The 13124-nt window shown below is 34.9% G+C and overlaps 1 protein-coding gene across 3 annotated transcripts in view; it reads right to left on the minus strand.

Moving 5' to 3' along the window:
- DIAPH3 (diaphanous related formin 3) overlaps positions 1-13124 on the minus strand; it is a 202356-nt gene that overhangs the window by 165924 nt on the left and 23308 nt on the right. For all 3 annotated transcript variants that reach the window (XM_074535503.1, XM_074535502.1, XM_074535501.1), the window contains 6 exons: positions 10849-10953; positions 5481-5611; positions 4629-4703; positions 4395-4464; positions 3860-3996; positions 3309-3414 (listed from right to left, as the gene is read on the minus strand). In XM_074535503.1, the coding sequence (XP_074391604.1) occupies positions 3309-3414; positions 3860-3996; positions 4395-4464; positions 4629-4703; positions 5481-5611; positions 10849-10953 (624 nt within the window). The remainder of the gene's footprint in view (positions 1-3308; positions 3415-3859; positions 3997-4394; positions 4465-4628; positions 4704-5480; positions 5612-10848; positions 10954-13124) is intronic.

Raw genomic sequence — 13124 nt, forward strand, 5'->3', positions numbered from 1 at the left:
GCTATTGATGAATACCTGGGATCTTTTACTTTCTTACAAAAAGGCTTCTCCTAGGATATGCATGAACCTGCACATTTCCACATGGATGAGGAGTATTCATTTTTCAGGAACTTATCCAGGAAAGGAAAAACTGCACCTTTGCTTCACCACTGTTCCTCTTCTCAGTCCTAACTAGAAAATTAGAAGGAGCTGGCATCTGCAACTAGATCTGCATGGAAGAATAGCACTCTGCTGTTAGTTAAACCACCTGCTTGAGAAGCTGTGGTGAAAGTTGATGATTACAGAGTATAAGCACTCACTTGATTCTCCTAGAAGAATGAGAAATAGGCAACAAACAAGTTGTTGTTGTTTTCTTAACTTTCTTACATATCAAAATGGGTTGTGTCAGAAGAGCTGTATTTCCTGCCTCCATGACTTGAACAAGTGAAATATTAGACTTTTCAGTCGTCATCATAAATACACAAGGTACAAGATTGCCCTATTCGCGTTTTAGGCTTAAGATGTTAAACTACATTAACTTTAACAAAACCAGAAACTTGCTGTTACTCCTGGCTGTAGTTATATTTTCAGAATAAGACTACTAATCTTGTCTTGAACCAAAATCAACTAAGTATGCCTTCCATAATTTTGGATTTTATGAAAGATACAACATCTTTTACATTCAACAAATGCAAAAAATAGATAGACAGAGCTTCCACTAAAAATACAAAAATCACCCTACTGAGGCCTTTTATGTATTCAGTCTTCTAGTAACAGAAATGTTAAGTCAATTCAAAATTGAAAAGGTCAGTTGTTAGTGTCAAATTGAACTGCCACAAAGCAAGCATACATACATCAAGCAGACAATCAAGGCAAGTATGCCAAGTAACTGACAACTGTAAACTTCTGTCTCATTAAAACCCTGTCAAATTAACCACCAGGTCAATGTCATTGTTAGAAAAGTGTACAGCTGATTCACATGAGAAGGCTTGATTTTTCTGGTCTTAAAAAATAGAAATCTAGCAACCATTTATGAAGTCTGAAAAAGTAAATATCAAAAAGCCTTTTAGCAGAAGGAACATACTTTAATGAAAGTTTAACTAAAAAAATAAACAGAAAAGAACTTTTAATGAGTTTCCATGTCTACATAAGATATAGAAAACTAAATGGCAAAGCATTACCTATTTGCAGAAATTTGAGGCTAACACTCTCAGCAAAACCAAATGAATATATTTAGCATAAGTATTTTAGCAGAAGTATTGCAACAGTAACATTTAGAGTAAATTCTCATTTTTAACAATGCTTCTATCTTCTATATTAGAGGATAACAAAATACCAGATGGAGGTATAGCCCAATTGAGGTAGAAGGCATAACTAGTAGAAACAAACTTTTTAAATATCTAAATAGTAGTCCTAGAAAAATTAAAATTGCTGCTGCATAGGTAATTCAGCTGAAGTTTTTTCTGCGCTGAATTGGTTATCTCACCAGTGGTATCTTGCTCATGGAGCTGAGCACCCCTGCAAACAGTGGGTGCCCATCATGGGTAAAATGAGAGATACTAAGGATTAAGTTAACTTGCCTGGCAGCTCAAATAGAGTAACAGCCTGCTTTAAGGGGAGTTTCACATGCATTTTCAACTATAAAGAAAAGGAAGTTACAGATGTTAACTTTTTTTCTCTATTAAATCTACAGTAGGTTTTTTTTTCCTTCATGAAATCTACACAGATGCAAATATACACAAGCCCTGAAAATTCAGCACTACACTCAAAACAACATCCTCCTAATTTCAACTTGGTAGTCCTCAAATCCTTATATGCTCTACAAAGACTCTTGAATTCTCTTAACTTAGATACAACATCCTGGAATTGAAAAAAGAATTTTTGTGATCTAAAGTATTGAATCAATGAATCAAATAATGATGAAAGAATCATTAATATTTACATTTAATATTTTTTAAAATCGAAGTATTTTAATTTTTTTTCATATCCCAGAGAAAAATTGGTATCTCAGAATTTTTTTGAAAGTCCATAAAATTCATGGATAGCCCAGGGAAACTGTGGATGCCCCATCCCTAGAAGTGTTCAAGATGAAACTGAACTAGGCCTTGAGCAACCTGGACTGGTGAAAAGATTCCCCCTCAAGGCAGCTGGGTTGGAAGCACATGGCCTTTAAAGGGCCTTCCAACCCAAAACAGTCTATGATTAGAAGAGAGAAGGGGTAAGAAAGAAGGCACAATTTTTCAAAAGAGAATTCCATCAGTACTGCAAAAATTGAACTACGAACAATTCTCCACCTGCAAATATTCCTTTATGGTTAGCTTTTCTGTGAGACAAAACAAACAGCAACTCATTGTCAGCCATGAACTATTTAATATAAAAGCTGAGTAATGCAAGCATTTCTTTCAAACTTTAATCTTTTACTATTTTTGTAATAGTAACAAAGAATTAATGTGAGAAATGCAAGCACAGAGAGCTACCAAGGCCTCAAACACACAAGCCCAGAGATAGAGATGGATACAGTGTTTGACCAAAGACCTTGGAGAAGGCTTGAAGCTTTAGAATAGAACAGTGAAATAGACATGAAATAAAAATCAAGATTTGTAGTTTAAGCGGAAATATGCTTTAAGCAAGTAAAAATATGTCTCATGTAAGCAAATAAATATGTTAAGCAAGATAGTAGAAGATTTTAAAGATTTAAATTTTGAACAGCTCTCAGTTCAACCTGATTACATGAATATCAATGAGTTCATATCTACACTCACAGACCAATGATTCATAATGATCATTCAAACAAAGTGAATACTTTGTGCCTTCCTGCAGTAAACTCCACACCCAACTGAGGCAAATTGAAAATAAGGTGCAAGTTTTCTTTCCTCAGACCTTCTGGGTGCAATTTTATGATATCATAAAGTGACCATGAGAGACAGACCTCCCAATGATTTAAAACATTAATTATAAAATGCAGTTGCCTAAAAACTTGCTTTTTTACTATAATCAATATTCAATTTCAACAAATATTTCCAGAAGTGATATGATCTTTTTGTATCCAAACATATGACTTATCCTTTATTTTAAATATATATTGTCTTTTGACTCACAAAGCTAAGATCTCAGTGGAAAATCAACAAATTGACTTGGAACACCCCCATGTTTCCGGGCCAAATCTTCCCATGCCACACCTTAAAAGACAAAATTATAAACAATATTCCAAAATCTGACCCCAACTTGAAACAGTACTCCTACTTCCTTTTATTGTAATGACTTGTTCAGTCCAGAAAATCATGTAATTTTATTTTCACTTGTTAGAGTGATTAAAAAAAATTACTTACTTGCAGCTGAACTGAGTTATCCTGAAGACCTTCTACAATAGGAGAGAATCTATCAACATTCCTCTCCTCTGCTGCTGCTGTTACAGCTTCCAATATTTTTTCAAGGCTGTGAGAAAAGAGAATAATTTCACTCAGGAGTGATATTTAAACTTGTTTATTTGCTATCTTAAAAGCCATGTTGCCAAATTATTCACCTGCCTCAATTTCTTGTAAACAAATTTAGGAGGTTTAAGCAATACTTGCTGCCTTTAGAGATTTTTGTAACTGAAGAATTACTTACTGGATTACAAGGGTTAAAAAAAGTGTGGCAAGAAATAGTAAGCAAAAGAATTGCTGTATAACTATTTCCATCTTACCAGTACATCCAGATGTGAAAAAGAAAACTCACTGATATGGCCACGATAAAAAAACTCACAAAGGTATGCTGAAAACTGACAATATAATACAGAAACTACTTTCAAAACTAAATTGAAGATTTTATAATTTCATTCAGATATAATTTGGGATATTGTAAAATTACCTTATATTTCTTGCTTAAATACAGTACTTACATGTTTTCCTCCCCAACAATGCACATTGCAGATAAGAGTTTAACTATATCCGTCATCATGTTAGTTTGCTTGGGATCAATTGCTTTGGCCAGCAACAAAAGGCTCCTCTCTTCTCCCAAAATTCTTTCCAACCCGTACTAAACAACAGAAGAACATTTGTAAGGGAGGGAATCCAAATGACCATCAAGTGTCTAATTAATGACATCAATAGTTCCCCTCAAATAAGTATTTCAAACGACATTTTAGTCTGTGAACTAATCAAAACAAAACAAAACAAAAAAAAAAAGAGAGAAAAAGTCTCAAATAGGTCCCTTATTCTGTAAGAAGGGCATATAACAGCACCAAAAGCTTGCATTAGTTTCTTGCAATATTTCTGCAGAGAGAAAGTGGCAGACTTCTGGCAGACAGAAAGAACTTCAAACCACAACTGACCAACCCACCACTTCACCAAACTGCATATGGACTTACGCTCATCAGGTGCTTTATCTAATTGAACTGTAGTAATTTTGTTTCTAGAATAAATAAAATCCCATACCTTATTATTCATGAAGGCTTTCAAACACTGTATAACTTTATGCTGACTCCTTTTCACAAGTCTGTCCTGACTGAATAAATCAAAATTTTAGTGTAAATAAATGATCTTTAAATATTAAGAAAAGCTAACTTTACATTAAGATATTTCTATATATAATTAGATATTATATATAATTTATATTATATTTATATTCTATTTATATTTAGAAAAGTTAATTTTATACTAAATACTTACTTTTTTGTCTCAACCAATCGTTCCAAAATATCCAGCAGCAGTCCCAGACCTTCTTGGCCAAAGTTTACAACCCAGCTAGGAGAGAGAAAAAAGACATTTTAAAAATTTGATATTTTGAAGACTAATCACAGTGAAAGAAAATTGTCACCATAAATAAAAGCATGCATAACTGGATGGTGTTAAACCCAAAATATCTCCGAGATAAATAGAATAGGAAAAAATCTAATTTAATGAAATAAAGTCAGCATTCAGAAATCAAGCTGCATGAAACAAATCAAAATTAAGTCTTATCAATGGTTACTGAAGAGTTAAACCTTCCTTCAATAAAGCAGGTAAACAAAGATTGTTCTTTCTTCTGAATAGATAAACCCTACAGGTGCAGAAAAAAATACCAGAAGGAAGGAAGGATGAAAGCCTAAAGTACACTGGACAGAAGCAGCAGGACACATTTAGAAATATATATGTTTTCTGGTGAACAAACTTACACCAAGGTGCCTAACTCCCATTATTGATTACCCTGACAAAAATAAGTTAGAAGATCAAAGACTTAGAAAATATTTTAAAAATGAAAATGAAAAACAACTGACTACTTAGCATTAGAAAACAAAGGGAATTGCTTCTGCACCACATGTAATTTACCTTCCCTTAGTATTACCTTGTATAGATCAGACAACTCTATTAAAAATAACAGACCTACAGAGGATACATAATCAATGAAACAGAAAGAAGTTAAAATCACTCACTAATGCACACATACTCATTAACCAGAAAACCTTCTACATATCCATTAATTTTAATCCATTAAGAAATTAGAATATGATTAATCTCTTCAACATGTGCTAATGATGTTACCTGACAGGATTACTGGTCAAGGACACACGGAGAGATTCTAAGCAAGCGACTAGTCTTTCATCCGTTGACCCAGATTTTAAATCCTGAATAAATTCCTGGGGAGAAATCTTCCTACTGTTCTTGAGACTTCCCTGAAACACAGAAAATACACTTTATTTGATGCATATAGAACTTAAACAGATTATTAATGGCTAAGTTTCAATTCTGTTCCTTGAATAATATATAATGTAGACCTGTAAACCTGTAACTGATGCCTATCTGCTATTTGCCAAACACTGACTAAATTTGGTCATTTTATGAATAAATTTATTACCAGCAGACAAAAACAACAGGCATGAAATGTACAAATTTATCACACATGCTCAGTGAAATAAATTTTTTGTATCGAATGGATTCTGTTTATGCATTGCAAAGATCTTAATAAGTCAATAGTCAACAGAAGAAAAGATCAATTATGAGGTCCTCTGAAGAGATGACAGGGCACATGTCCAGAAGGGTAACTGCACTCACACAAGCATACAGAGCAAAAAAGCAGCATACCATATATTTTCTACAGAACATATCTAAATACAAAAAAGCAGGCATACAATGGTGCATAAAACTTAGATTTGACTTAATTCATTGCAAGACTCCTTTATTTGAAAATAGAAGTACAACTGTCATGTTGCACAAAGAGACTTACTAAATACCTCTTTGATTAACTAGTGGCTTAAGTCAGTAATTGAAGAGAATTACACTTGCAGTGCAATAATAACTTGAAATTATTCAATGTAAATGGTAAGGTAGTCTCATTATATTATTATAGCTAGTTTCATACAGGTGGTGTTTTCTCCCTTTGTTAGATCCTCAGGAAATACTGAGAAGTAATCTTTTTTTCCTATGAAGTAGATGATCAAACAGTTTCTAGCAAAGAAATGAAGTTAAAAGCTGGGAAGTGTATACAGACAGATCAGGCTGCTGAGCTGCCATTGAGAGGAACATCAACAGACAGGTAAAATGGGAAGAGGAATTTCACAAAGTTCCACAACAGAAAACTGTAAATCTTGAACCTGAGGAAGAATAAACCCATGCACCAACGTGTGCTGAAGCTACCAGCTGGAATGTAGGCTTGTAGGAAAATAGGGGTTGTGATGAATGACAAGCTGAGCACAGGTGAATGCATCACCAGCTGGTTGAGGGAGATGACCCTTCCCTTCAGCTCAGCAGTGGTGAGACATCTGGAGAATTCTGTCCAGTTCCTGACTCCCCAGCATGAGAGACATGGACATATTGGAATGAATCCAGAAAGGGCTGTGGGCACAATTATAAGAGAATCTGTAGTACATTGAGAGGCTGGTAGAACTGAGATTGTTTAGCCCCAAGAAGAGAAGGCTCAGGGGAACCCTATCAGTGAAAGGACAAGAAGAAAAAATTGAAATACAGGAAATTGGTTAAACATAAGACAACCACAAACTTTCCCCCTCCTCCCTCTGTTTTCTTAAGCATGAGGCTGGTGAAGCACTGGAACAGTTTGCTCAGGCACACTGTGTAGTCTCCCCTATCAGAGATATTTAAATTGGAATAGATAAGAAGTTGGATGCAACTATCTCCAGGGTCTCTTCCAGTCTAATTCTAAACACCTGCTACCAGCAATCCTCCCAAAAATATAGCATCTCGTGTTATATTTTGAAACACCATGTGTAATACATGGAATGTCATTCCAAACATGCTTCTGAATTGATAGATATCCCTACTTGCTTAAGTATGAGGGTAACTTCCAATAACTATGCTCCACAAAAAAAAAGTTGAGGTGCAGCAAAGGATGAGGGTTGAGGTGAGAATCTGGAAGACAGATCTAGGAAACCCAGAGAAAATTTTTAAAAATCAGGAACAATAAATGTTCCTGCAAACAAAATGAAACTCAGTAGTTTCAGTTTTCTTTCATGGCTCTTTCCAGCTGGACTCTGCATAGATAAGATAACAGACTGACTAGAGACAAAATGACCAAACTCCCAGCAGACAAAGTATTTAACTAAATGTTACAAGAGAGTTGGAAATTTCAAGACGTCTCAGAAATTCTGCTGGCAGCTCCTGATGTGCATACACTACTTGATAAGCACTACTTGTATGCCTAAGCATAAGAATTAATATCCTGTGTGGAGAATCTGTCATTTCCAGTGACTTCTCCCAGCAGTTCTTGCTGTAAAATTGACAAAACTGATGTAACCAAAATACTTGTAAGTTGTCAGTAAAATTTCTTTCTTTTGATGCACAGTCATAGGACAGTCATATGAATAGGACATACAGTTAAGATGGTTAGAAGATATTTTGGAAGGGATTTAATATAATCAATAGCAAATGTGTGCAGTACAAAGGTCACATGGGACAGGAGCCCAGTCAGACTAGAAGAAAGCACTAGAATGACATTTCAGAAAGCCTCATGAGACCCATCTGAAAACAGTGCCACGCGCAGTGGAGACTCACATCAACATCCAGAGAGTAACCAGTCATCCCATTTCAGACTCAGTTCCCCACTGGAACATCACCCTATGCAAAAGAACCAGTAAACATGTCTGTACAACAAACTACCACAGTGCTAAGTACCACTTATTCATATTATGCCAAAGTTCTGCAACATAATAAGAATATGATACATCTGCAGTGCTTAAATAAAATGAGAGCTGCATTTGGTGTCAATTGTGAAACAGATTATATTAGCTGTATTTCAGCATGAGAAAAGCTGCTTAAGTTCAAAATGTTCAAGTTTACTGAGAAACAGGAAATATCTTGAGGCACCAGTGCCTCTAGAAACTTAATTGCTCAACTGAAGAACAACTGGTCTGTGAGCAGATGCAGCATGAAGTCAGCATTAATTAATCTAGTTAAAACATCACAAGGGCACAATGCGAACAACAAAAACAAAATACTAAGAAGAAAATTCACTTTAAAAACCCAGTTTGTGTGCTTTGAACGTATAAAACAGCAAAAACGATGGCTGAGTAACATGAGAGCAATGCATTTTATTTCCCCTTGAATATTAACTCCATAACATGAAATTTTATTTTCAAAACTTTTCTTTTCTGCAGGTATTACTATGCAAAGAGGTGTGCTTTGTGATTATTGGAAAGGAGCTGTGCACTTCTGAGAAACAGAAACCCTGACACTGAGGTCAATAATAAAGCTTTGATTACAGTAGAGCCCACTTTGATCACTAGAGGCTGTTTCATTTTCATTGATTCATTAGAGGTGCAGTCTCTGTTCTTCATTTTAATAGTTCTTCAAATGATAATTGCTTTAAATGAAACATGCTCAGTACTCTCCATAATATTTGTGAATGAGGATATCTTTCCCAAGGCGAAATATCTTAGTACCCATCTCCTTAAAGTTCAAGAAGTATGAAAAGAAGTACGAACCACCAAAAGAAGTTACTGCACTATCACTCATAGAAGGGAGGCCCAAGATGGGATTAGTTGCACACAACAGTCAGGAGCTATGTGGCATTTCACCTGTTCCAAAAAAGTATGACACTTCCACAAAGTCACGGTACACCAAAAGTTAACCAAGTACTCTTGGGGTGCAGTGCACTATTCTCTCTAGACTCAGAAGGCACTCAGTCCAACTAACTCAAGGAAAGAAAGACCATGCCTGGAACAAAGAGTTTTCAATTGCAAGGGAAGACATTTCCCATCCCAATAGCTCCAGCACTAATCTGAAATAATCTGCAGCACAACTGGATTGAAGTATTGAATCTGTGCCTCACTGAAACAGCTTCTCCCAGTACACAACAGGTGAATGTCACTTCCAGTAAAGACACAATAGCAGAAAGAGAGTTCAGGAAAGACAAGTTTGCCTGCACAGATTGCTCTTTAGTCATCTCCCACCACGGAGAGAGGAATACATGGTCTAGCAGCAGAGGGAAGAAAAGAAAAGGGAATAGAAAAAAAAATGCTGTTGGAAGCCTTAGGAAAACACACAAGACAACAGTGTGTGATAACAAATCATTGTCCTGGGGGAGCAAACAGACCTGTCCTCTTCCAGAAAGCACCTTATACAGATCCTCTGGGCATAGTGCAAGAAGCTCCATTGCCAAAACACAAGTGTGACAACATCCAAAGAAAAAAGGAAAATTGTGAATGGCACTCAGAAAAAAGGATCAATGAGACATACTCTGTGGCCAAGAAGCAAAGACCTGAAAATCTTCCTCTTGACAAAGAGAGCCTTAACATCACCACCATCAGCATGCTATGGTTTCAGCAACAGATGTGAATGCAGCAACTCTGCAGAGCCAGTCATGTTCTATTACAACATTACTTTTTAGATCAAAAAACTGAGGTCTTAAAATACATATAGAGGCTAGGGATGCCAATGATATATAAACCTTTACATACTATTTTGGGTAGATAAATTTCAAGAATGTTGTAAGATCTATTAGTCTGAAGTTTCTTGATTTCCCATGCAATATCTCTAAAAAAAGAAAAACAAGCTAGACCTAATCTTCTGGTATTAAGGACCTGTTAAGCTATAGACAAGACTAGTAGCTTTAATAAACTCATCTTAAAAAATGTAATCTCCAGGCAGTTAGGTCCTGCACAAGGCATACCTACCTTACTAAAAGTGCTAAAGCATAACACTAATAATATACATCATGTGAAGTAGACAGTAAGATACATATCTCACTTAAATTACTATCTTTAATGTTTTAGTTTCTCAGTACTTAGTTATAATTACATCCAGATTATTTTTACTGGTATCTCTAGTCACATACAGCAATGAGAGTTGAAGATTCAAACACATGAATTCTAAAACAATCAGAATATCAGAGGACAGGATTAGCTATGCAGCATTTAGCACAGGAGTCAGTTCTCACTCTGCAAAAACTAAGCCTTCTTCTTATGCCAAGTGAATCCTTAATTTGGCCTTTATATACAACTCCTTGCACTGCTTTAGAGCAACCAATCATTATAAGTAAAAAATGGACAATAATTGATTTTGTGCAAAACATTTTCATTATCAGCTATTACATAACATCAAACATGAACTCTGTTTCCAAAGTCAGGCATAAAAAAGGCTCATCAGCTGAGGAATTATTTTTAAACAATGCTAGAAAAGAAAAAGGTTCACACCAAACTTTTGCAAGAAGTTTTTGCAGAATCTTTCCATCTCTACTCTTAGCCATATCTTTACCAAAAAGAAATGCTGGTTTCTGTATGGAAGACACATTCTAAGTACAAGTGACTATCTGCCACTGTAACTTGTAAAACAGCAAGACAGACACAAATATTTTCAAAGAGCACTATGAGAAACAGAAGTTAGTCAAAGGAATGTAACATGCATGCATCTTTTTTTCTGACCAACGGGAAATAATGTAAGCTTTTAGTCATTTACTTACAGACTTGGAAGCACTGCTAATATATTGCATCACCATTTCTTTTTTGGTATGAAAATCTTTTTCTCTCAATGGCATCTTCTTGTCTTCATTTAAATTCATATCCTCCTAGAATGGGATAGGAAAAAAAAGAAAAAACAGTCTTAAATACCATACATCAACAGAATTACTTTAAGGTAAGAGACTGACTTAAATAAATAAAGACATAAAAATACAAACTCATACAAGTGAAAGCTGTTATACAAACAACATTTCATAAGATGTTAATCAAAACCATAAAAATCCTTATCCATATCCCTCTGAACTCAGACTGAAAAAAACAAAACCAGTCAACTATACTAGGATTAACAAGTGCATCACAACCATTTTTAGTACACTCTTTTCTTAGGAAAGATCCACAGTTTCACACATGTATGCACCAAACTATAGAAGAGCATTATTTAATATTCCCCAAAACATTTATAAATGTACTCAAACCAGTATTTTACATATTTTTAATTTATTCCGTAATTCTCTTCCTCTGTTTCCAAATGGTTCATCTTGGCAGCAGAATGTGGTTTGCACTGAAACAAGTTCACAAATTAATAAACACCTTTGCAATAAGCAAGGCCAAATTCTTAAGGATTAAATCAAAACATTCAACCATTATCAAAACCTCATCATAATTCATTCACCCCAATATAAATCCAGAGGTCAAAAAGAGCAGAGAGACCTACACTGAAAACCACACAAATGACACTCCTGAATGTCACTAGCATCTATGACACAGGGAGTTCTACTGCTCCAGCCTACACATGCTCTGATCATTGCAATCTTTTGCACATCTGTGAGAAATGGCATTCCTCATCATGGTATAAGTTAATAAATAAAAGGGAAAAGAGAAAAAAAATTAAAATAAAGTTAGCAGGAACAATTAACAATTTTGGCATACACATATGAAGCACACACAGCATGTGATTTACTATGTGCATTGCTCAAGCTTAGCAAGAATTACTGCAGTTATTTTCAGCTGAGACTCATGAGGTGAATCCTCATCAGCTTTGGCAGCAGCAATGATACAAAATCAGTGAGTAACCATCTTGATATCAAAGTTATTTCACCTAGTCAGAAATCAAAGACAAACAGTACAGACAATCCTTAGAATTTGTACTACACCAAAACTCAAGTTTCTTTGTCCTTCAATAGCTTTCACACTGAGTAGAAAAGAATGAAGCACAGTTCCTAGAAACATTTACACTTTTGTATAAATCCAAGATTTGAGAAGATATTGCAGAAAATGCTTGACCCCTATCCTGGTTTCAGCTGGGACAGGATTAATTTTGAACTTAACTTACTGAATAAAAACCCTTTTCACGTTATCATGTAGCTATTGCAAAGTTCATTCTTCTATTTAAAATAGTTTCTTTCAGACTTGCTCTTTCATGTTTTCTGAAAAGTAGTTTCTAAACTTAAATAAAAGTATCTAAACACAAAAAGAAGCCCCAAGAATTAAGAAAACTGTCAACATAAACTGTATTCCATAAGCCTAGGTATAACAGCAGGTTAATTGATGGGAAATATTCTGTCTGTGTGTGCAGTAAAAAGTAATTTCTTTGTTCTTGTTTTTAACAAACGAAACATCATTGAGACAATTAATTTATACAGATTAGAGTGATACAAGGGGCACAACAGATATTGCTTAGTTAATAAAATACTTCATCTCCATCCTTTATCTCTTAAATAACTGAAGTATATTCTACAGGTAAGCAGTACCTCTTTGGAAAAGAAGAATATATCATTTCACATGGATATTTTCCTAATAGCACTAACAGAAACTAAAAGAGGTAAATGACAATTATTATATTTATTATCTGGTTTTATGAGCTCTTTCATAATTTTTGCCATGAAAACCACACAAGATGCCACTGGATAAAATAGTGGGAGAAGGAAGCCATAAGCATCAAGGAAAACCCCAAGGTAACACATTCAGTAAACCCTAAGAATTGAAAAACTTCTCCCTTCAGTACTAACACATTGACTATTTTTTCCATACAAAATTATTTCTAAAAGCCTGGCTACAACAAACTGTTCAAATTGTTCACCAATCCACCCCTCCAAATCACTTAATTTGATCAGAACAGCAAACTAGAGGCTACAATATATAATTAGCTATGTAATCTACTGTGACTAAACTAGCTTTATTCCAGCCCATTCAAATGTGGATAATCTGAAAAATCCCTTCTGTAGTGCATGTTATAGATAAAACAACACTGATAAAGTAGCTTAATACAAGTTTAAGT

This window comes from Zonotrichia albicollis, chromosome 2 (assembly GCF_047830755.1).
Source record: "Zonotrichia albicollis isolate bZonAlb1 chromosome 2, bZonAlb1.hap1, whole genome shotgun sequence".
Lineage (NCBI taxonomy): Eukaryota > Metazoa > Chordata > Aves > Passeriformes > Passerellidae > Zonotrichia > Zonotrichia albicollis.